The sequence below is a fragment of the Panthera uncia genome (genome assembly GCF_023721935.1).
Source record: "Panthera uncia isolate 11264 chromosome A3 unlocalized genomic scaffold, Puncia_PCG_1.0 HiC_scaffold_12, whole genome shotgun sequence".
In the NCBI taxonomy this organism is placed as follows: Eukaryota; Metazoa; Chordata; class Mammalia; order Carnivora; family Felidae; genus Panthera; species Panthera uncia.
The window spans coordinates 14,031,826-14,055,640 of NW_026057579.1; the positions used below are offsets into that span (position 1 = coordinate 14,031,826).

General features: G+C 40.0%; 1 protein-coding gene across 1 annotated transcript in view; it reads right to left on the reverse strand.

The window, feature by feature from the left end:
• Window positions 1–23,815, reverse strand: part of TTC27 (tetratricopeptide repeat domain 27) — a 186,230-nt gene that overhangs the window by 24,992 nt on the left and 137,423 nt on the right. The window contains exons 14-16 of the mRNA XM_049652326.1: window positions 15,483–15,581; window positions 11,395–11,447; window positions 5,088–5,253 (exon numbers count right to left, since the gene is read on the reverse strand). Coding sequence (XP_049508283.1) covers window positions 5,088–5,253; window positions 11,395–11,447; window positions 15,483–15,581 — 318 coding nt within the window. The remainder of the gene's footprint in view (window positions 1–5,087; window positions 5,254–11,394; window positions 11,448–15,482; window positions 15,582–23,815) is intronic.

Below are 23,815 nucleotides of genomic sequence, written 5' to 3' on the forward strand. Positions count from 1 at the left end.
CCATCCATGTTGCTGCAAATGGCAAGATTTCATTCTTTTTATGGCTGAGTAGTATTCCATTCTATATATATACACCACATCTTCTTTACCCATTCATCTATTGATGGGCACTTGGGTTGCTTCCATAATTTAGCTGTTGTAAATAACGTTGCAATAAACATTGCTACATGTATCCATTCAAATCAGCATTTTCGTATTGCTAGGGTAAATACCTGGTAGTGTGATAACTGGATCGTAGGCTAGTTCTTTTTTAAACTTTTTTTTAATGTTTATTTATTTTTGAGAGAGAGACAGAGTGCGAGCAGGGGAGGGTCAAAGAAAGGGGGAGACACAGAATCTGACACAGGCTCCAAGCTCTGAGCTGTCAGCACACAGCCCGGCGCGGGGCTCAAACCCACGAACCACGAGATCGTGCCCTGAACTGAAGTCAGACGCTTAACCGACTGAGCCACCCAGGCGCCCCTCTTTTTTTAAACTTTTTTGAAGAACCTCCATACTGTTTTCCACAGTGGCTGCACCAGTTTGCATTCCCACCAACAGTGCACGAGGGGTCCTTTTTCTCCATATCCTTGCCTTGTTGTTTAGCTGGCCATAAATTTAAACCAAATGCTAATAATTTTCTCCAGAAAGCCAAAAGATTTTCACTTAAATTCAGGATTAGAATATTTTAAATGAAAATCAGAACATGATTTTTCCATGGGTACAAATTCCTAATAATTAGATTTGCTGGAAGGAGTGAAAAGCTGCACGATCACCAAAATATGTTTGAAAAATCTAAGATAAAAGTTCAATCAAAGCATCTCACGGGTGCCCGGGTGGCTCCATCAGTTAAGTGGCTGACTTTGGCTCAGGTCATGATCTCATGGTTCGTGAGTTCGAGCCCTGCGTCAGGCTCTGTGCTGACAGCTCAGAGCCTGGAACCTGCTGCAGATTCTGTGTTTCCCTCTCTCTCTGCCCCTCCCCTGCTCACACTCTGTCTTGATCTGTCTCTCCAAAATAAATAAAAATTTAAAAAAAAATTTTTTTTAAAGCATCTCAATTTGTGTCAGGAAAAGTTTCAGGTTTTGTTTTTTTTTTTAAGACTTTTTTTCCTTTTCTGAAAAATGCTCAAAATGTATCTCTACGCATTCAGAATTGAGGCTTGTTAAATCGAAGGGGGAAAAAAGTAATCCTTTGTTATACATTAAGCTTTGTTTCTTCTTTAATTCTTCAGTAAAAACTTAAGAATACATTTTTACTTCAAAATGAATGGTATTGACTGAGAATTGCCCAGAATTCCCCAGAATAAAAAACTATTATGTGAGTCTCTTTATTCTTTCTTACAGGAGGTTCCCGAAAGATTTATGAGCGTGTGTTCTTACAATTCCAATGAACTGGATTCAGTATACAACAAGCCAAATCAACAACTGAAAGTTTTATCTTCAAAATCGACTAACTAAACTCAGATTATTTTTGCCAGTTTTCTCCTTGGTATTTGCTACTGTGACTACCAGTATATTATTCTAAGTGTCACCTCTCTCCCCACACTGTTACCCATACTCAAATACAGCAGTATTACTCTAGACATGTGCAAGAATTTTTTCCCTCCCAAGAGAGAAGAGAGAAGGACACTCCTAGGCTAGGAGTCGTAGAGGAACCGTAGGGACAGAAGAAAAACGTAAGTAAGATTCTCCAGCACGTTTCCGGCTAATTTAATTGCAGGAGACTGGAATGATCAAGGCTGAACCTACTTTACATCATCATCTTCAGTAAAGCAACTGTTTCATTTTTGTCTTGCCTTTCTTTCGGAATACAGGCCTGCCAGAGAGGGGAGAGCTAGACAATCTGGCATACTGATACACCTAAGTCAACGAAAATCAGCAATATCCTGATGACTCGATAACTCTTTATGAGGTGGAAGTAACAGCTTTTGAGAACAATTTTTGAACAGTTATTTTGATTATCATTAGCTCCCTTAAAACAAGGGGGAAGACACATACGTATGTTGCAGAGTCCAACACACAAAACTACCCCATAAAGCTGTGCTGAGAACTGAGCTAATCCATGTCAAGTGCTTCGAAGGGTGTCTGACAATAAGCCCCCAATAAAGGTTATTATTCCTCTACCATGTCCCACTTTGACCTGCTTTATGTGCCTTGGGAAGCACAGGAAAATAAGTGAGAGATAAAAGAGAAAAGTACCCCTCACTTCGATGCTTACGTACCATAACCCACCCAAGTCCATCTCTCACAGAAGGAGACAGGCCTAGACCTAGCCAGTTGGGCTCCTTACATAAAACCAACTCCAAGGGTGCCGAGCATAGAAGAGTGATCAGGATTTTCTCGGGAAAATCCAAAAAGCCAGTCTGGTAAGTCAATTACTACAATCCTTAGCAGATATGAAGGATTGCCATGAGTTAAAATATGGATTTGGAAGGGAAATCCCACTTGCATCCAAAAGAAAAGCAGATCAGTTAGAAGTTGGAGGCACGTGATGGAAGATTAATGGCATCGGACTGGCCAAGGAGCCAATTCTAAGGCAATTCAGGGAGACGTGACATCTCCAGCAGCAACAGCAGCAGGACAGGAGAGCAGGTTGACAACCGGAGAAGCAACCCTTCTAGTCCAGGCAGGAGCGGGGCTTCATGCTCCTTTCCAACCCATGGTGGTTTATCCCGCCGAGCCCACGGGACTGCTCTACAGGCCCTTCCTGCTCTGACAGTTTGTAATTCTAAAGAATGCTGGAATTGAGCCAGCGGTGGTGTCTAAATGAGGAGTGTTGGATTTGAATGTTTGATGCACATTTTTTAAATGTGAAAGAAAAAACACACAGAATTTATTTCAAGTATAAATTGGAATGAAATACCAATGTAAATTATTTACCTTCTCCCTGAGATTTTAGGAACAGCTTACACAATGCTTTCTAGTGAAGAAAGATCTTTGAAAAAATTACAGTTGAAGTAAACCAGAGATAAGTACTTTGGAATCTCTGCCCCATCCCAGTGGTTTGGTGACATATCAAGATCTGTTCACAGCCTCATCGGTGCCCTTTATCAACAGGCTAAGTGTAGAAGAAAAAGAGCTGCCTCAACAGAGGATGTCAGCTCTGTCAACAGGACACATATTAGGCTGCCAGGAAACCATGCAAACAGATTTGCTAGGGCTCCATTCCTCTCCAGGATGGAACATTCTGCCATGCCTCCATTCACATTTCAGTTGATCCATAAAATTCAAGTCCCTTCTTTCTATAATGGAAGGTCAGTGTACAATATTTAGCAAGGACAAAAAAAAGTGTAAGAAGAAGAAAACTAATTCAAAGGGGTTGACATACACCCTGGAAGTAGGTATGCTTCTACTCAAAGCCAAAAGACCTTTCAAGTGAACGGCCTAAAACCTGAGCCTTAAAGGAACTTGGCTGAGCTTGCGAGACCATGCATACATCAAGGGCTGGGGCTATAAGACAGGGCCCGTATAAGGTAAATTTCAGAACAGCTGGAGTACAGACAATAGGTCATAAAAATAGAGAGGTATTATCACACATTAGAAGTTACTTCTTGTTTTTTCATAATTCCAGCTTCAACATTTTAAATAGCATGTACCGATTCATGCAAAGTGTTGTATTTTCAAGCCCCCTGACTTTGTAACCCACAGGCTCCTGCACAGCCCTTTCTTTATACAGTCTTGACCTACAATTAAACCACAAGATCTTGTATATGTCATCCTGCTGGGTGACAAACTCAGTGGCTTCAAGTTTCCCATATTTTCTGAAAGGATCTAGTGTTTTTTGTACAGTGTTAGAGTCAACCATTCTGACTGCATCTCACCAAGAGGACAATTTCACTAAACACTGCAAAGAAAATGTTAGGCTTCATTTCTATATTGTTCAAAACATCTGAAAGTGGGCAGTAAATGCTTGTCCAATGAGGGAACAAATGAGAATGGGACTTGCTCCAGCTATTACACTGAGATAACCAAAGCAGTAAATCACACAAACATCATTCTATTTCATTTCTGCAAGCCCACTGTATATACATAAACCACATAACAGATTTCCTTAACTGAGTCACGGTAACATTCAGTCTGTGACTGCACAAACATATTTGACACTGGAATGCCAGAATACGTAATGAAGAATATTCAACTAGAGAAAAAACACTCGTTTTTATACATTACATGTGTTCAACACAATTTTCCTGTGTATAGCCAAGGAAACAGTTTATATCATTCAGATGATTCTGGTCACCAATCCTGACGTGTGTGCGTACGTGCGTGCATGTACACACATGTGCACACATGCGTGTAAGCCGGGGAGTTCCCCACACTACAAACTCAATTCTGACACGATCTACCTGGAGAGAACAGCAGATCCCACAGATTGAGGTCTGAGTCCTATACAAGCGCTGACCCCTCCTGCTCCCCACCTCCAATGCCAGTTCCAAGTCTCGGTCATCACCTGTGCTTTGTAAGTGGTTTCAACAACGCCCTCCTTGGGTTGGGCTAGTTTGTTAGAGCAGTTCAAAGAACCCCAAGAAATATTTTACTTACTAGATTACTGGTTTATTTTGAAAAGATGTAACTCAGAAACAGCCAGATGGAAGAGGAGCGTAGGGCAAAATATGTGGGAAAAGGCATGGTGCTTCCATGCTCTCTCAGGGTGTACCATTCTCCCTGTACCTCCATGTGTTCACCAAGCCAGAAGCTCTTCCAACCATATACTTCTGGGTTTTTACAGGAACTTAATCACAAAGACAAATTGATTAAATCACTGGCCATTGGTGATTGAGTTCAATCTCCAAACCCTCATCCCTCCTAGGAGGTCATGGAGAAAGGGGGAATGGAGGTTATGGGACTAAAAGTCCCAACCCTCTAATCACATGACTGACTCCCTGGCAACCAACCCCATCCTTAAGGTGCTTTCCAAAAGTCACCTCATTAACTCAACAAAAGACACCTTTATGGCTGTCATCACTTAGGAAATTCCAAAGGTTTTTGGAGCTCTGTGCCAGAAACCAGAACCAAAACCAAATACATATTTAGTCAACATCATAATCATATAATCAAGCATTAACATCAATCACAAGTTGAAAAGTCAAAATATGAATGTCTTACCTGAACATCTTTGTATTTGTCTCGTAAGTCCAAGAGCCGGTGATAAGCTTTAATGGCTTCTGAAAATTCCCCAACATCAGTGCTAGTGAGAATGTAGTTTTCCCAGATTTGCCAATGTTCATAGTTGCACTTGAGGGCTTCTTGTAAAGTCCTAAAAGCTTTTACTCTATTAAAGACCAGATTTTAAAGAGAATAATAATGAATAATCATACCTAAATAAACTATGTAACTTAATGCATAAAATGTTAATGTGGACTTTCTGTCAGTCCTTAGTCATTCATGTTAGTACAGAATTTGAGACCCAAACAACCTCAAACCACCTCAAATTGGCCTACAAATTTTCTTTAATTTAAAAGGAGCAAGAAATTGCAAAACAAAACAGGTAGAAGCGCAACAAGGAAAGGGAGATGTAAATAAAAAGCAACTGGAAATTTTGGAATTGAAAGAGACATTAAAACAAATTTAAAAAACCCTCAATAGCTGACAAAAAACTAGAATGTACACAAAGAGAGAACTGATGAACTAACTGGAAGACAACAGTGAGAAATCTACATGGAATTCAGATTAAAAAATAAAAGAGTAATAAAGAGAAGAAAGAATGAGACATAAGGTTCAGATATACATTTGATAGACATGGCAGAGTAAACAGATAGATGCAGAAAATGTCAGGACACAATATTCGAAAAGATAATAGTTGAGAATTTTCCAGAACTGAAAAAAGACCTAAATTCTATGATCAAAAGTATACTTTTGTACCGAATATTATAAATAAAGATAAACCAACACCTAGGTATACTGTACAAAATTTCAAAACATAAAGATAACTCCAGGGGCGCCTGGGTGGCTCAGTCAATTGAGCATTGGACTCTTGATTTCAGCTCGGGTCATGATCCCAGGGTCATGAGATGGACCCTCACATCAGGCTCCACACTGAGCGTGGAGCCTGCTTAAGATTCTCTCTCTCTCCCTCTGTCCCTCTCCCCTGCTTGCATGCTCTCTCTCTCTCTAAAATAAAAAAAATAAATAAAAAATTAAGTAAAAATTTAAAAAGATAATCCTAAAACCTAAAAAAGCATGACAATGAGAGAATAGCAGATATTTCATTAGCAACAAAAGATGTAGAAGACAACAGAATAAAGCACTGCATGAAAATAATTGTCATGCCCCAAATTTTACAACCAGCTAAACTTACCACTCAAAAATAAGTGCAAAATCAAACACTTACAGATGTACAAAGACTAAGAAAGTTTACACCTTCTGCCCCTATCTTATAGAACCACTAAAGGACCTTCTCTTACAAAAATAAAAGGGAATTCAGCCAGAAAGAAAGGGATACAATAAATGATCAATGGTGAGAAAAGAAAGTGATGAAATATGTCATTACATTTAACTATTATTGAGAACAAAAATTACTAGTTGTTTGTGTAAAAAAAGTGAAACTGAAAGTATACAGACTATATTTTCTGAAATTAAATAAGAAATCAATACTAAATTGAAATATATGGAAACTTAATGATGCACGTCTAATAAAAAAGGAAACCACAGCAAGGGGAAAAAGAAACTCATATCAGAAAGTACAAAATATTTACGGGTGCCTGGATGCCTCAGTCGGTTAAGTGTCTGACTTTGGGTCAGGTCATGATCTCGAGGTTTGTGAGCGCCCCACCATTGGTGTCTCTTCTGTCAAAAATAAATCATCAAGGAGCTCCTGGGTGGCTCAGTCAGTTAAGCATCCGACTTTGGCTCAGGTCATGATCTCACAGTTTGTGAGTTCAAGCCCCTCATCTGGCTTTGTGCTGACAACTCGGAGCCTGGAGCCTGGAGCCTGCTTTGGATTCTAGGTCTCCCTCTCTCTCTCTGCCCCTCCCTCACACGTGCTGTCTCTCTCTGCCTCTCTCTCTCTCTCAAAAATAATTTTTTAAAAATTCATCAAGAAAGTACAAAATACTTTGAACATAATGAAAATTACTATTTATCACCATCTGCAGGATATAGCTGAAGCAGTATGTAGCAGGAAATTTATGATCTTAAATGCATTTATTACAAAAAATGACATAGTGAAAACATTCAACTTAATATGGTAGAAAATACCAAATAAACTTAAGAAAGAAGAAAATAATAAGAAAGTAAATATAAAGAAAAACTAGGGGGCACCTGGCTGGCTCAGTTGGTGGAGCATGTGAGTCTTGATTTCGATGTTGTGAGTTTGAGCCCCACACTGGGTGTAGAGATTACTTAAAAATAAAATCTTTTAAAAAGACAAAAAACAAAAAACAAAAGTAGAAATGATTAACAAAACCAAAAGCTGGTTCTTTGAAAAAAATAAAATAAAACAGACAAATGTCTAACTAAATTCCATTTAGAATAAAAGAAAATGGCACAAATAAGATTAATAATTTTTTGAAAAAAATCATAAAGAGAATGCTATGAACAAATAAAGATGAGCTAAAGAAATAGCCAAATAAATCAATTAAAGTTAAAAAAAAAGGCTAGGCAGTTTTACAGAAACGGTATAGCAAACCAAAAAGTAATCCTTGTCTTATATAAGCCACTTCAGAAAAGAGAAAAAGACTATTAAAAACTTGATACTGACAAGGAAATCAACAGAACTTCATTTCACCTATTCGAAATGTTAAACATCTCATCCAACAAAAAGATTCTCAGGCTTTACTCTGCTGGCTGGATAAGACTCTGGTTCCTTTATGGATCATAAATGTTTTACTGGACAGTTACAGTAACCTCCTTCAAATGTATGCTACCAATCTCCTTTTCCAAAGCCATTTTGAGTTTGTTCATTTAAGACTACAAGGTCTACCTCCCTTTCCTTGCTGAGCCCCAGTGTTTCAACAAGGCATCTCCTCCTTGATGACTTCAAGGCAAATTCTGGAAGGGATAATGGAGGTTCTTCTGGTCATCCCAGGCCACTGCCCTGAGAATCACTCCCTGAAGCATTTGAAAAGAAGAATGGCCATGTCATAACAATTTACCTAGAGGTGTTATGGAACAGACTGACTGGCTTATCTCTTGGCCCACTAACCTTCATAGTTAAAAATGAAGGTACCCTTGCTGTAACACTTCTTCAAATTCAGCCTTAAACTGTTTGGGGAGGATGTGTGTATGTGTGTATGTGTGCATGTGTCTTTTTTCCTTTCTCTGTTGTACTCCCAGAGCCCACCTCCCATGTGGCAGCAACTGCCTTCAACAGTGGCGGACCACGCCTGGGGTTCTCCCATCTGTGTGGGGCTGGGTGAGGTCATCTTGCCGGAAAAGAACTCAACAGGTAGCAACCTAGGCAGGAGGAGTATCCCTTCTCTTGCATGTCTTCTGGTCCTCTAACCTCAATTTCCAGGTCTCAACGTTTTTGCTATGAATTCTTTTCTAGTTAAGTATGGCCTCTTCACAAAGATCTTCAGTTCAGGATTCACTTATTAAGCCCAGAGTGGTTGTGACACTGCACTGTAAAAGTTATACAGGGGCGCCTGGGTGGCTCAGTCAGTTAAGCGTCCGACTTCAGCTCAGGTCATGATCTCATGGTCTGTGAGTTCGAGCCCCATGTCGGGCTCTGTGCTGGCAGCTCATAGCCTGGATCCTGCTTTGGATTCTATGTCTTTCTCTCTCCCTCTCTCTCCCTCCCTCCCTCCCTCCCTCCCTCTCCCCCTCCCCCACTCACGCTCTCTCTCAAAGAAAAAAAAAATGAATAAACATAAAAAAAAATTTTTTTCAAGTTATACAGAAAGATGGAAGATTTTCCCAAAGGACATGACATCTAGGGAACCAGATGAAACAGCAAAAAGAGCACATTAGTGAAGAACCCCAAGAGAGGAAAGGGGCAGATGACATGGTTTGAAGGGTTCCTTTTAGGCATGGATAGAATTCTTTTGAGAGGAGCGGTCATAATTTACCCCTGAAGTAACAATCTCACGAGTCAAAAATGAGCCATGTCTGGAACAGCAGCAAAGAAAGGAAAGAGCAAAAAGGCAACAATAAAGCAGTGATTCACCTCTGACCTTACAACCCCACTTTTACACAAAAACCTATTTACGGAGCTGCAGGAAGACAAGAAAGTGTCAAAAAGAAGTCAAACAATGTGAGGAACCCCTACGAGAAAAAGAGGAATGCTCAGGGCTAGTGGGCTGAAGAGAAGGTACATACAAGAGCCTTACTACATACAAAACTATCAGGGTTACCAGAAAAAACCACTGAGATCACTCTATAACTATGACAGGGATTTCCCCTGCCCTTGCTTTAAACCAAAAGGGTCCCCAGGGAATTTTAACACAATCAGTTGCAATCAAGAACATAGTATTATTTTCCGAAGACAGCAGTAGAAAAAACAGAACTTTATTTATGTAGTTTGTCATCCAAGGGCAGCAGAAGCATTTCATGATCTCTATGTAATGTGGATTTAATGATATCTTCAGAAGTATCTTGTGAATCCACAAAGAAAAATTAAATTAAGCTTGAAAATAAAGCCAAATGAAAATGGAAATAGATCCATCCTTTCCTTCACTTACTAGTAAACTCTGGCAACAGAAACCCTGTCTCTTCCCTTTCCTTGGCTTTCTGTGGCCAGTCAATAAGGCCATTTGGTTGTCCCCTCTATAAACTGGCATTGGCCCCTTCTTTTTCCAGGCTAGTTATCTCCTGCCTGGACTGTTACAACAGCTGTCTCCTGATTGGGTTCCCAGCCCCCAGTTTCCTCTCCAGTCTGTCTCACACTGCCACCAGATAAATCTTCCCCAAAAGCTTCTTTCTTCATGAACTTCCCTCCCCCCCCCACCCCACCCACCCCCGAAATCTCTGGCTTCCTACTGCCAACAGGATAGTCTCAACTTGTTAGTCAAATCATCAGAACGCACTGCCATTTGACTCCAACCTTCCCTCTCCCTAGAGACCTCACTATAATCTATAGTTGGTATAGTTTACTTGTTCTGCATATGATCACATTTCTCTTGCCTGAGAGGCTTTCCTCTGTCCATCTACCCATTCTTCACATTTTAGCTTGAGTCCAACATTCTCTCAGAAGTGTTCCTGAAGCAGGACCATAATCCTTTTCTCTTCTGAGACCTAAAGAGAGTGCCTGGCATAGAATGAGTGTTCTAGGGGCGACTGGGGGGCTGTCAGCTAAGAGATGGATTCTAGACTTCAGCTCGGATCAGGATCTCACAGTTCATGAGTTCGAGCCCCACATCGGTGCAGCCTGCTTGGTATTCTGTCTCCCTCTCTCTCTGCCACTCCCCCACTTTCTCTCTATATCTCTACCAAAATAAATAAAAATAAACTTAAAAAAGAATGAGTGTTCCACGAATGTCACTATTATTAGAACTCTTTGGTTTTTTTTTTTTTAATTTTTTTAATGTTTATTTATTACTGAGAGAGAGAGAGAGAGAGAGAGAGAGAGCATGAGTGGGGGAGGGGCAAAGAGAGAGGGAGACACAGAATCTGAAGCAGGCTCCAGGCTTCAAGCTGACAGCACAGAGCCCGACGTGGGGCTTGAACTCACAAACCACAAGATCGTGATCTGAGCCGAAGTCAGACGTTTAACCAACTGAGCCACCCAGGTGCCCTATTATAGCTCTCTTTGTATTTCCCATTTGATATTTACAATATACTACTTCTTTAAAAAATTTTTTAATGTTTATTTATTTTTGAGAGAGACAAAGAGCGTGAGCAAGGAAGGGGGAGGGGCAGAGAAAGAGGGAGACACAGATTCCGAAGCAGGCTCCAGGCTCTGAGCTGTCAGCACACAGCCCGACGCAGGGCTCAAACTCACATACATGAGATCATGACCTGAGCAGAAGTCAGACACTTAACCAACTAAGCCACCCAGGTGCCCCTACCACATACTAGTTCTAATGCTAATCAATTTTTAAAATAATACAGTGATATTTTATTTTTTCAATCTATAATTCCTGAAGACATTGATTCATACTTATATTTCTCAGTAATATCTAGTACACATCAAGCAATTGATACGAATCTATCAATGAAGTTGACTAACTAAAGGCATGCTTACTTTTATCATGCAATGAAATTTAGGATGTAAAACTTCAGTATCAAATAAAGATTCCAAATAATATTTCTTTTTTTATTACATGGTAAGTGTTTTCACGAAATAAGCTACATTTAGAATTCAAATGGCTATATTAAGTCATTCTAATTCAAAGACATGGATGGGCAAGAGGAAAAGAAGGAAGGCACAACGTTCAGTGTTCAGTGGAAGAAAATCTCATTTGTTAAAAAAAAATTTTTTTTGAACTCACTCATTTTGGAAACTGAGTTCTTCATATTTGTCTCATGTACTTACTTTTGTTTCAATCGGATATAGGAAGTTGACAAATTGTTCCAAGCTTCAGCATTCTGAAATGATTGGGAATCCAGTTATACACCACTCTCATTTCGGTAAAATAACTGCTACCACCCAAAGTAGAACATATTTTCCGAGTCCAAGATGTGCTCTTTACAATCAGACTTGTCAATAAGGAATGTTCGAGTTGTAGGAGAAAATTCAATGAATTAAACTTCACTTGTATAATTTCAAACAAAAATGGTCAGCAAATCGACACAACTCTTACAGCACTAATTTGGAACTTAGCTAAGATTTTATTTACAAATTTAGATTTCCAAAATAACTGTACAATTTGCAACATAATTTACATAATATTTAGATTGATTACAAATCCAAGGCTATGCAGAATATTGTTTTTCATACCTTTTAAAATATTTATTGATTTTTTAGAGAGAGAGCATGAGTGGGGGAGGTAGAGACAGAGGGGGGGATAGAGGATCCGAAGTGGGCTCCGTGCTGGTAGCTTACAGCCCCGATGCGGGGCTTGAACTCATGAACCATGAGATCACGACCTAAGCCAAAGTTGGATGCTCAACTGACTGAGCCACCCAGGCGCCCCTGCTTTTCGTATATTGAAAGGCTTTGCTATTTTACCATCATCCTTCATCAGATAGGAGAATAAAGGAGTATGTGTTCTCCAGTGTTATTCCTACATATTTCATCAATCAAACATATTTCTTTCCCTATTCCTCTGTGCAATGACAAAAATAAATTAAAGCCATTGCACGAATGTTGATTCTAACAAGAACGATATGAATTATGCTTGTTCCTCTTTGTTGAGCTTTTTACAAAATATACAGTGTATAGTTTTCAGGTTCCAAACGTATGATTTAAAAATCAAGTGGCAATGGACCTCTGCTTGCAGACATAGCACAGTTAGTACCAGGCTAGCCTTGTTACAATAAAAAGCTACAAACTGGACAAAATTTAGGAAACAACTGTTTCTGAGAAGTTGGACAACAAGCAGCAAGGAACTGTGACCCTCAAGAGAAGGTAAACTGAGATGTCTCAACAATCAACCTACACCTCCATCTAGAGGCACTTTCAGGACTGCAGCACAGGGAGGAAAAAAATCAAACGAAGCAAGTCTTACTGAGATTAAGAAAAAGAGATCAAAGGCTCCTGGGTGGCTCAGTTGGTTAAGCAACCAACTCAGCTGGTTAAGCATCTTGATTTCAGCTCAGGTCACGATCTCAAGGTTGTGAGATGGAGCCCCATGTTGGGCTCCACACTAAGCAAGGAACCTGCTTGAGTCTCTCTCTCTCTCTGTCTTTCTCTCTGTCTCTCTCTCTCTGCTTCCCTGATCATGCACACATGTATGTTCGCTCTCTCTCTCTCAAGAAAAAAAAGATTAGAGTTCAGGGCTCAAATGTCGGCTAGAATTTGCAGGGCAAAAAAAAAAAAAACAAAAAAAAACAAAAAAAAAAAGCAGGGAAATGAGATCCGTGCAGAGAATAAGCTTCAGAAATCTCAATAAGTATCTCTGTGGGTCCTTGGCTGAATGTTAAGCTATACGTGCTCAGGGCAAAACTTCTTGAAGCCAAGCAGAGAACAACTGCCAGAGAGCTGTGAGCTGAACAGACATTCTGGAGGCCACACAATGCTAGGAGCTGTTCAAGTTCCAACCAACCAGAGTGGAGAACTGTTATTGATCACACATGGGATTAAGGTCAGCCACCAAAAGCTTACACCTCAGAGAAGCGTGATTACAACCCCAGAATAAGGACAATGCAACACCCACCCTAACAAAGCTTAAAATGAAGATGATCCACAAGTAAATTAGACAAATGCCAAAATAAAGTTCTACTTTCCTTGAGGGAAAACAACAAAACCCAGGAACTCAACAACACAGCATCCATGGTGTGTAGGATACAATTAAAACTCTTGACAGACGTGCAAACGAGCAAGAAAATTCATCCACAGCTGAAGGAAAAATTAGTAGAAACAGAGAAATGAAAGAGATGTAGGAATAACCAAAGACTTCAAAATAGTTGTTCTTAATACGAAGATTTGAAGAAGACATGAACACAGTAAGGGAACAACTTGGAAGTCTCAGAAACATGAAAACTGTAAAAAGGACTAAAGAAAACACATTATCTGAAATGATGCACAGCCTTCTTAAATTGAGAAATAACTGCTATATAACACTGTCTCATTTTTAGGTGTGTAATTGATGATTTCATACATTTATATACTGTAAAACGATCACTGTAATAAGTTTAGTCAACATCCACCAACCACATAAGGTGTGATGAGTTGAATAAACAGATTTAACAGCAGATTGGACATAAATGTCAGAGCTAAAAGAATAAAACTCTTAGAAGAAAAGATAGGGGTAAATCTTCATGACCTTAAATCTGGCAATGGATTCTTACATATGACCCCAAACACATGAGCAATAAGAGAAAAAAACAGATAAGTTGGGGCTCATCTAAACTAAAAACTGTTGTATCTCAAAAGGCACCATCAAGAAAGTGAAAAACAGGTATAGAATGGGAGAAAATATTTGCAAATCATATATCTGATATGGGTCTTGTATCTAGGATGTATAAAGAACACCTATAAACTCAACAATAAAAAGACAACTAACCCAATTTAAAACTGGGCAAAGAATGTCAACAAACAAATATTTTTCCAAAGATGAATGGACACAAATGGCCAATAAGCATATGGAAAGATGCTCAACATCACTAGCCATCAGGGAAATGGAAAATGAAGCCACAACAAGATCCCACCTCCAAGGATGACTAGAATCAATAAGACAGATAATAACAAGAGCTACCAAAGTGTGGAGAAACGGGAACCCCCATACATTGCTGGTGGGGATGTAAAATGGTGATTTAGAAAACAGTCTGACAGTTTCTCAAAATCTTGAACACAAAGCTAACATACCCAGTAACTCTACTAGTAGGCACATACCTAAGAGAAACAGAATCATATATCTGTGATTCTATTTATTTACACAAAAATCTATTTATTTACACAAAATAAATCTAAATCTATTTATTTTCACAAAAACTGTAAATGACTATGAAAATAGCCAAAAAATGGAACCAATTCAAACGTCCAACAATGTAAGAGTAAGTAACATGATACGCCCATATAACGGACTATTAGTTGGCCGTAAAACGGAAAGAAGTACTGATGTGTGCAACAACGTGGGTGAACTGGGAAAACACTGATCAAAGTGAAAGAGGCCACAAGAGACCGCATAGCATAGGATTCCATGTATAGGAAGTGTCCGGAACAGGCAAAGCCACATTAGTGGTTGCCTGGGGCATGGCGTGGAGGGTAATGAGTGGAAGGCGTTTGGAAGAAATGAGGAATGACTACTAATGAGTACAGGGGGGTTCTTTTTATGATAATAAAAATGTTCTAAAATTGATTGTGGTGACAGTCACACAATGCTGAATATACCAAGAAATCACTGTATTTTACCTTTGAATGGAGGAACTACATGATATGTGAATTATTTATCATCTCAGTGAAACTATTAACTATTAAAGGACTGTAAACTAAAAGAACTTTCTAATAATGCAATGAACATAGGCAGCACATGTTACTGAATGATAGAATAGATGCGACATTTTGCTATATACTTAAGTATAATTTTAACTAAAAAACTGTTGTATCAAACTTATTTTCCATGAATAAGTTAGTTATTATAAGAAAAAACTTATTTCTAGATTTATAAATAATTTACCTTAATGTGTGACTTTCTGTCAAAGGTATATTTTCTTCCAATTGGTTTTCTTTTTATTTTAACATAAAATAATAGAAAATTTGAATTTTTTTCCATCTTTTATCTTTTTTTTTTATTGTGATAAGAACCCTTAACATGAGATCTACCCTCTCTCCAAAATTGTAAGTACACAACACAGTATGGTTAACCACAGGCACAATGTTGAACAGCAGATCTCTAGAATCTATTCATTCTGTATAACTGAAACTGTGTACCCACAGGAATTACTGAACTACAGTACAATTCAAGTAACTCAGAGAATATCCCAGAGCTGTGAGAAGAGGAGGAGACCCAACAAACTCACATCGGGTTCTAGAGTCACACAGCGCTGAAATGCCTTCGCCGAACCTGCATAGTCTTCCAAGGCCAAACAGGCACAGCCAAGAGAAAACCACACCCCGAGCTGCAAAGACAAAAAAGCCAAAGTCATGCAAGCACATACAGACATCTATAGGATATTTACCTTACATTTTACATTAGTTTCAATGTATGAAATTTAGTAACAGAGGTGAATTTCTTCATAGAGTTTTCAAAGCTAACACAACACCAAAAGCATGTGCAATATCACTGCATGTCTTTTGCTGAGAAACACCATTCTTTGTGTTAACCAAACGCCATAAATGCAATCAAGAGCTCTGTCTATAAACCCTGATAGTACCAATTTGGGATTAATCTAACATTTTTAGTGAGTATCAACTATGTCAAAAGTTTACAAAGTATTGGGGCCCCTGGGTGGTTCGGTTGGTTAAGCGTCCGACTTTGGCTCAGGTCATAAGTTGGGGCTCATAGCCCGTTGAGTTAGAGCCCTGCGTCAGGCTCTGTGCTGACAGCTCAGAGCCTGGAGCCTGCTTCAGATTCTGTGTCTCCTTCTCTCTCTGCTCCTCCTCCGCTAGCATTCTCTCTCTCAAAAATAAAATAGAAAGATAAAAAAAAAATTTAAGTATACAAAATATCAGAAAATTCACAACTGATAAATGTATAACAAACTTGAGAGGGGAAAAAAAAAAAACCAAAAAACTCTTGCTTTCATCTTCAAGTTAGACCACAAACAATTCTGCAGTTTAAACAAAAGTAACTGCTCTACCATGTATCTGCTTGGGCATGCCTGAAAATAATGTAGAAAAAGTGGGCTGAGAATCTGGATTGCCAAATAGTCATTCAAAATGGAAATCCTGACTTAAGTCAGTAAGATGTATGAGCACAGAGATTTCGAAAGAAAAAAATAAATAAAATTAAAAAAAAAAAACAGGTGAATTAGGAAGTAGCTATTGAAATTACAAAAGAATTCTTCGTATCACAGGGCTTCCTTAAAATTCAATAGCCTCTATCAAAAGGAAGATAAAACTGATAAAAATTTCAATGAAATTGGTCAGAAATGCAGCTGTTTCAAGGCAAGTTTGCTTTTCTTCTGGATACGGTCAGTAAGGGCAGCAGCAGAATGTAGCCTATTCGGTTCACAGACTCCCAGGACAAAGGCAGGGAGCAGGCAGACAGGTCTGGTGGCACCCTTCAGGGTGGGAAAGGAAATCAGGTGCTCTGTTATCTGCCCGTAGCCTTCCACAGAGACAGCGCAGGAGGCGCCCCCACATCCCTCCTCCCCCCAGCCATTTTCACAAAACTTGTTCCATATGGCTAGTTGGGGCCTGAACGGTTTTTAAGCAGATAAAGATTTTTAGCCGATAATTAGAGATAAGGCTTAAAAAGCAAACATCCTTGGGCAATTTAACACTTTGCTTGAATTCACAAGAGGCTATAAACAACTGCTATCAGGAGCCTTTATGGAGAACAGATTTTGTTAGAGGAATAGGTAAGGACTGAAAAGAGGGTGGGTGTGTGTTTGGTGGGAGGGGGGAGAAGGTAGAGATACCAGGTTGAAGCAAAGTTAGTTCACTTTACTGAATCAAGGGGCTAACAGCACTTGAAAAGAGACCTCATTACACTTTCCTTTCATCAGTTATTTACAGAATCTAGAGACCAAACCATACTCACTAAATATAATACATTCTGAGCTCACCTAAAGTCTGATGCTAACTTATAAACAATATATAAAACAAGCTCTCTAACTTCTAACCAATGTGTAAGTTACAAAATCTGTCTTATATTTCATCAGGTATAAGGTACACCTGTTTTTCACCATTTAACAGTTCTGAAATAGATCCAACAGCTTTGTCAGAGTTTATTGGAGGCATTTTATTTTCTATACAAGGTGGCACTTAAAATAAATGTGCCTCTTACAACTGATGGTATCTTATATCCAACGAATTATGGTTACAAGTTTACTTGGAAGAAGGGACACCTCATTCTGGGACTAAAGGAAGAACAATGAAAATTACACTCAAAGTTCTCAAAACCCATGTGCCGTGCTTGCTTTCTGCAAATAAACTTCCCACAAAATTATTTCACAAGTGTCATTATTTAAAAAAAAAAAAAAAAGTAAGTGTAAATTCAAGATGTAAATAAAGAACTTTATTTTTCAATCCACCTGGCAAGACAAAGGTTACAAATCTAAAATTAGCAATTACTCATAGCTCTAAAACAAGCTGGTAATGAGATTATTATTTACCTTTAAGGTTTTGAAAGAAGTCAATGTTTTGTAACTAGTGTCTTAAAACCAAAATAAATTTAATGAAAATCAGGCTGATGACTTCATTTAATATATAGTATTATGGTTCTCTCTCTTTTTTTTACTCTTGGTCATTTGTGTTGTTTTAATAATTTGCATGTGAAGGAAAATTCTAGGACCATTAACTGCTAGTAGATTTCCATCTGTTGATAAGATATAATTACATGGGAGATGGTTTTTGCACACACCCTATTCTTTGAAATCATGAAATGGCTTTTTAAAAAACAAACTCAAGGATCTTCTAATTGCTTGTAGCTGACACACTAAACCATAAATAATACATTCAGATGTTTCTCCATTGAGGTCCTCAGGATTTGGAGGACGAAGGAGAATATTTGGTGCCTCTTTTACTTTTTTCGTTTTTAACGATTACTTAAACGATTAATGCCAATAGTGCATCAAGATGCCAGTCAGGCTCTTAAGAACAGAACATCATGGGACACCTAGGTTAAGCATCCGACTCTTGACTGTGGCTCAGGACATGATCTCATGGTTCATGAAATCAAGCCCCAACCATGGGCTCTGCGTTGAGCATGGAGCCTTCTTGAGATTCTCCCTCTCCTTCTCTCTCTCTGTCCCTCCCCTGCTCAGACACACACACTCTCTCTCTCTCAAAATAAATAAACATTAAAAAAAAAAAGAAACGTATTTAAAAGAAAAAAGCACATCGTAAGAGAAAAAAATCAAAAGCCTCCGAAAAACCTTAATAGATGATTCCCCAAATTAAAATTGTATATGCTTGAGTACGAAAGACCTCTCTACCTTTCAGTCCAGTACAATCAGGTGGGGATATGATGTTAGCCTCACCACTTTTTCTAGAAGCTACACTTAAAAAGTAAAAAGGGGGATATGTAGCTGGCTCAGTCAGTGGAGCATGCGACTCTTGATATCAGGGCTGTGAGTTCAAGCCCCACGTTGGATGTAGAGATCTTAAAAAAAAAAAAAAATCTAGGTCCTCTGACCGAGACCCTTGCTTGGGCTCCTACCTTTCACATGCTATATATAGCCTCTCTTGTTCCTCTCTATACAATGGCAATCAGAATAATTAGCACTTAGTGAGCAGCTACTATGTGTGCCAAGCACTGACATCAGGAGCTTTCCATACATTACCTCAGTTCTTCTTCACGGGACCCTCTCCAGGTAGTAAATATTACCCTACTACTTCCTCCTCATTAGAGAGATGACGATGGGCCACAGAGTCAGTCCCTGACAGAGCAGAGATCTGACCCAGTCGGCGGGACTGCAGAGCCCACGTCTTCTCCACGTGGCCACCCTGTCTCCCACTGTACCATCTGTCCACACACAGCCATGATTGATGGCAATCCCATCCTCGTCACCAATGACGCAAGACAGGAAAAAAAGAACGGTTAACATGGGCTGGGAAAACCCAGGAGATCAAATGTTTAAGAACTGGAGCATATCCACCCCCGCAAAAGCTCTCCCAATTAGGCAAGTGGACAGAGGTGAGGCACAAGAATGGATGACCATGTTTAGTTGGAGGGGAGGGCTGAAAGGCGAACCCTTGTCAGAGGGACTGGGCAAGAATGGAGAAACAACCATCGGGTAGAGAGGCTCCGGTTGAGATTTCTGTAGTGTTTATTCCAGCACAAACTGTGAGGCCGGCTGCTCATAGGAAGGGCAAAGATCTTTAGAAGTGGACAGTCTAGCTTTTTCTCTGAGGGAGCCAATACAGAAACACTAATGCAGGCCAATTATTTATTTTGAATATGATGATATATGCACTTAAAGAATGGTTTAAAATTATTTTAAAAATAATTAAGAAAGAACAAGACTGATTGAGAACGTGGTCTCTGAGTTTCCCTCACAAAGCCCCTTAGAGAAACAGTGGAACAGAGGGGAAGACGGATGACTGAGATTCAAGAGGCTCTGAGTAACTTAACCTCTGGGTCTCCGTCACCCAAATGTTAAATGGGGATCTGAGGAAGCAAACACCCAAGATTCTGAAAACCCAGAGGTGACAGGCTTCAAACGCACCTTAGTGCCATCTAGTGGCAAAGTAAGTACCCTGGCGACACAAACCGGAGAATCCGCAGGTTTGAAGAGTCCGGAGGGAATCAATTCATTTAGAAGCCTTAGAAATCAATTCAAAAGAGGCAGAGGGGAAAACAAGGCCTAGAGAGGAAGTAATCTGCCTAGAGCCACACAATGCACACAATGGCTCCTGGTTCCTGGTGTGCAACAGGTGTGGTGAACACAGAGACCACAATACATTAGCCTCAAAAATTAAAATAGAAATCAAAGTTAAAAAAAAAAAAAAAAGGAATTAAACAGTTTGCTACTCCGAGGGCTAACAAAGACTAAGCACCACTAGGCAAAGGGTGTGGATTATTTTTACAATAAAAAAGTTAATTTGGGGCACCTGGGTGGCTCAGTCAGTTAAGCGTTCGACTTCAGCTCAGGGCATGATCTCACAGTTCGTGGGTTTGAGCCCCATATCAGGCTCTGTGCTGACAACTCGGAGCCTGACGCCTGCTTCAGATTCTGTCTCTTTCTCTCTCTCTGTCCCTCTCCCGCTCACATTGTCTCTCTCTGTCTTTCAAAAATGAATAGACGTTAAAAAATTTTTTTTAAGTTAATTTTTACAGAGGTCTTAAAGTACATCCATGCTAGGTACCATTTGCTTATGTATTACAATTTTCTTTCTTAAATGAAGAGTCTACTGCTCAAATCTACTTCCTCCTCAAAGCTTCTGCAGAAGAAATAATCAGCAGCTTCACATTTTTGCTAAATTTCCTTACAGGATTGACTGTTTGAATTTTTTTTTTTATGTCATGTAAAACGTTCAACATGTTATAACGAATCCTAAAGCCAAGCCATGCTCTCTATCCCTCCTTTCCACGTCCCTGACTCATTCCCATGACCCCCAAATTCAGATAAGTTGTTGAATGTGGTTTCCTTAAACAGGAAATGACCCAAGACAAATCCAAGAGCGATACCAATGTTCTTTGGTAACAGCTTTTTTCTAAAGTAATGCTTGGTGCTCATATTCTTTAAAAATGTGCACCACCAACTCTTTCATAACCAAATTTCTCATATCCTCCCTAAGGAAACACAAGTCCCAGGCTGCCAGCTTCTCTCTCTCTCTAAAGGAAAAATTTCCTCTATTTCAGTGTCTTGCTTAAACTACAGGATCAGGGCGCCTAGGTGCTCAGTCAGATAAGCATCCAACTTTGACTCGGGTCATGATCTCAGGGTTCCTGGGATAGAGCCCCCCATTGGGCTCTGACAGCTCAGAGCCCAGGGCCTGCTTCGGATTCTGTGTCTCCCTTTCTCTCTGCCCCTCCCCTACTCACACTCTGTCTCTCTCTCAAAACTAAACACTTAAAAAATAATTAAACTACAGGATGAACTAAACTTTATACATATTTTTTTCTTTAACTAGACAGGCTATTAATTGTTTAACGTCCCCCTTTTATTCCTTTCCCCGATTTGGTTATGACTGGCTCTTACATTTGCCCACTCTTTCCAGAGAACGTATAATGTGAGGACATACAGGTGTTCAGGTATTATCTGCATGTGAGACTCCCATGTTAGATGTAGCCCCCTAATTTTAGGCTACAGATAATGGGGCAGTGATGACTTCCTTCCACCATTACTACCGCACTGCAACAGGCAGGAGAGAAATGTGACATCTATGACTGAGAATGCGCTACGGGAAACATGCTAGACACTTGACATACGTTGGCTCTGATTTCCCCAGCAGCACACTGAGATGGGGATTGTATCTCCACCTCACAAATGAGGAAACAGAGGCTCAGAAAGATGAGGGGATTTACCTTCCTTGTGTTCCTGGGGTCGCCAGGGTTTGGAGCCGGGTTTACAGCAGCAAAGCTTCCGCCCTCCCCGCTGCCCTTCAGCCACAGCTATGGCCCAGATGTTACTAAGGGGCTCGTGTTTCTCGGCAGTTATGCAAGTTAGACTTTAAGAGTTTCATTTTTCATTGCTTACCAATATGAGAAAGGAAGAACAAAAAGGAAAGAATCTCTTTTTTCTCTCCATATTATTCACATATGTTCATTCTGTCTTCTCCATCGGAATGTAAGCTCCAATTCCTCGCGTCTTTCCACCACGGTGAATACCAGTTCACAACAGAAACTAGAGAACTCCGTTTCAAATAAAAACGCTTTCTTCTTTCAAAAACCACAATGAAATAGAAAATTAACCGCTACACATCAAGGGAGAGCACAAGCTCCCGAGATAACTCTCAATTCTATCAGAGTCTTGTGCCCTGGAAGTGTGGTCTTACGTACAGAATGGGCTGGGAAGGGCCTCCCTGGTTCCTCTCAAACTCCCTGGTCTTCGCAGACACACGCGCTGTCACCTGCTGGATCATTACGGAATGTGCAACTTACAACTTCTCTTCATTCCTGATGAAAACCCCAGCGGGTCTTCGTTAAAGGAAGAATGAAATTCAAACTTGACAGTTCTGCATTCAAAGCTTTCCCACAGCTTCTAACTCGACCTCAACCAAATCCACCATTACTTCCTAACCTTAAGACGACATCCTCTAGAGGCAAGAGGGAAGAGGTTGAGAGTAAGCGCTCTGGAACCAGAAAGCCCAGGTTCAAATCCCCACTCCACCCATTACAGGCTGTGGGAACTGGTGCAAATTGCTTAACCCTGTGTTTCCTTATCTGTGAAATGAGGGTAAAAGCAGTAAGTACCTCAAGGATTAAAGGATGTGGTGGGGATTAAAAGTACACGTAAAACGTTGACACTAGAACCTGGCACCTAGTAAATACTTGATGTTAGCTGCTGCTATTATTATTATTAAATAAAAAAATAAACAGTGCAAACCAAGAGGTCCCGAGAAACCCTTCCTGGCTACATGGTTGGTTTTTGCATCTGCTAGTCTCTCTACTGAAACCCGTTTTCTCAACATCTGCCTCCCGTCCAAACCCCAACCATTTCTCCTAGTTCAGAGCATCTGCACCAGGCCTCTTCTGACCATTCACATCCTCATTCATAATGCCACCCCTAGGCATCCGAAGCATGCTGTCTATTTACTCTACCCCTTGGTCACAGAGTTATTTCTGCCTCCTCTCCTCATTTAGCCCATATAAACCACAGGAGGGTGAGAGGCCATGTCTTAACACAATTCTTTCATATCCCCCTCAGTACCTCAAAATGGTTTACGCTTACATTCTAGTTCAGACTATAGAAGATGCGTAAGAAAACAGAAAATGCTATTATAATAGTGATGCTCTCATCTTCTTTCCAGTCTCATTAGAAATATTATGCCTTTTCCAGAGCTAATACCTTCATCTCTTCCCCTCAGTTCACTCTTCCCTAGAGTGATCTTCTCTAGTTATCTTCCCCTCTCTCTGTAACATTCAATCTTTCCTCCCTCTGCTGTATTCACCCTCTCCTCTATCCAATGCCCTCAACCATGTAAAGGTCTCCGTATCTTGAAACATTTTACTTGCCTCTTCTGCCCCTTGTACAATACTCTACATTCTGGCTCTCATCTCTTTGACACGCTCCTAATATGAACAGTCGACTGATGCTACATCCATTTCCTCATGCGCTGCCCAGTCTAAACCTCCAGAAGCTGGTTCTGAAGGTCGTCAGTGACCTCCAAATCCAGTGGCCTCTTCTTGGCCTTCTCTGGACCTCATCACTACACATCACATCACTCACTGACACTTGTTCCTTTAGTTTCCAAAAATCCTTTCCATGAATCCCTACTCCTCTGACCAATACTCTGGTTTCTTTTGTTTGAATCTTTTTTCACTGGTGCTACTTCTACTTTCCTCCAACTGTTGCTCAAAGGTTAGGATTTTGCTCAGCGTTCTCTTCCAAGATTTTCTGTCAAGAACTCATTCACTCACATGGCTTTACCTACTTCCACAAAAAAGCCCCAATCTGAAAGTTCAACTGTGGTCTTACTACCGGGCTTCGGACTCTAGGTCCAATGGACGATCGGCCACCTCTGCTTGGATACAGCAACATGTCCTCGTGTTCAGTATCCAAAATCACATTATCTTCTCCCG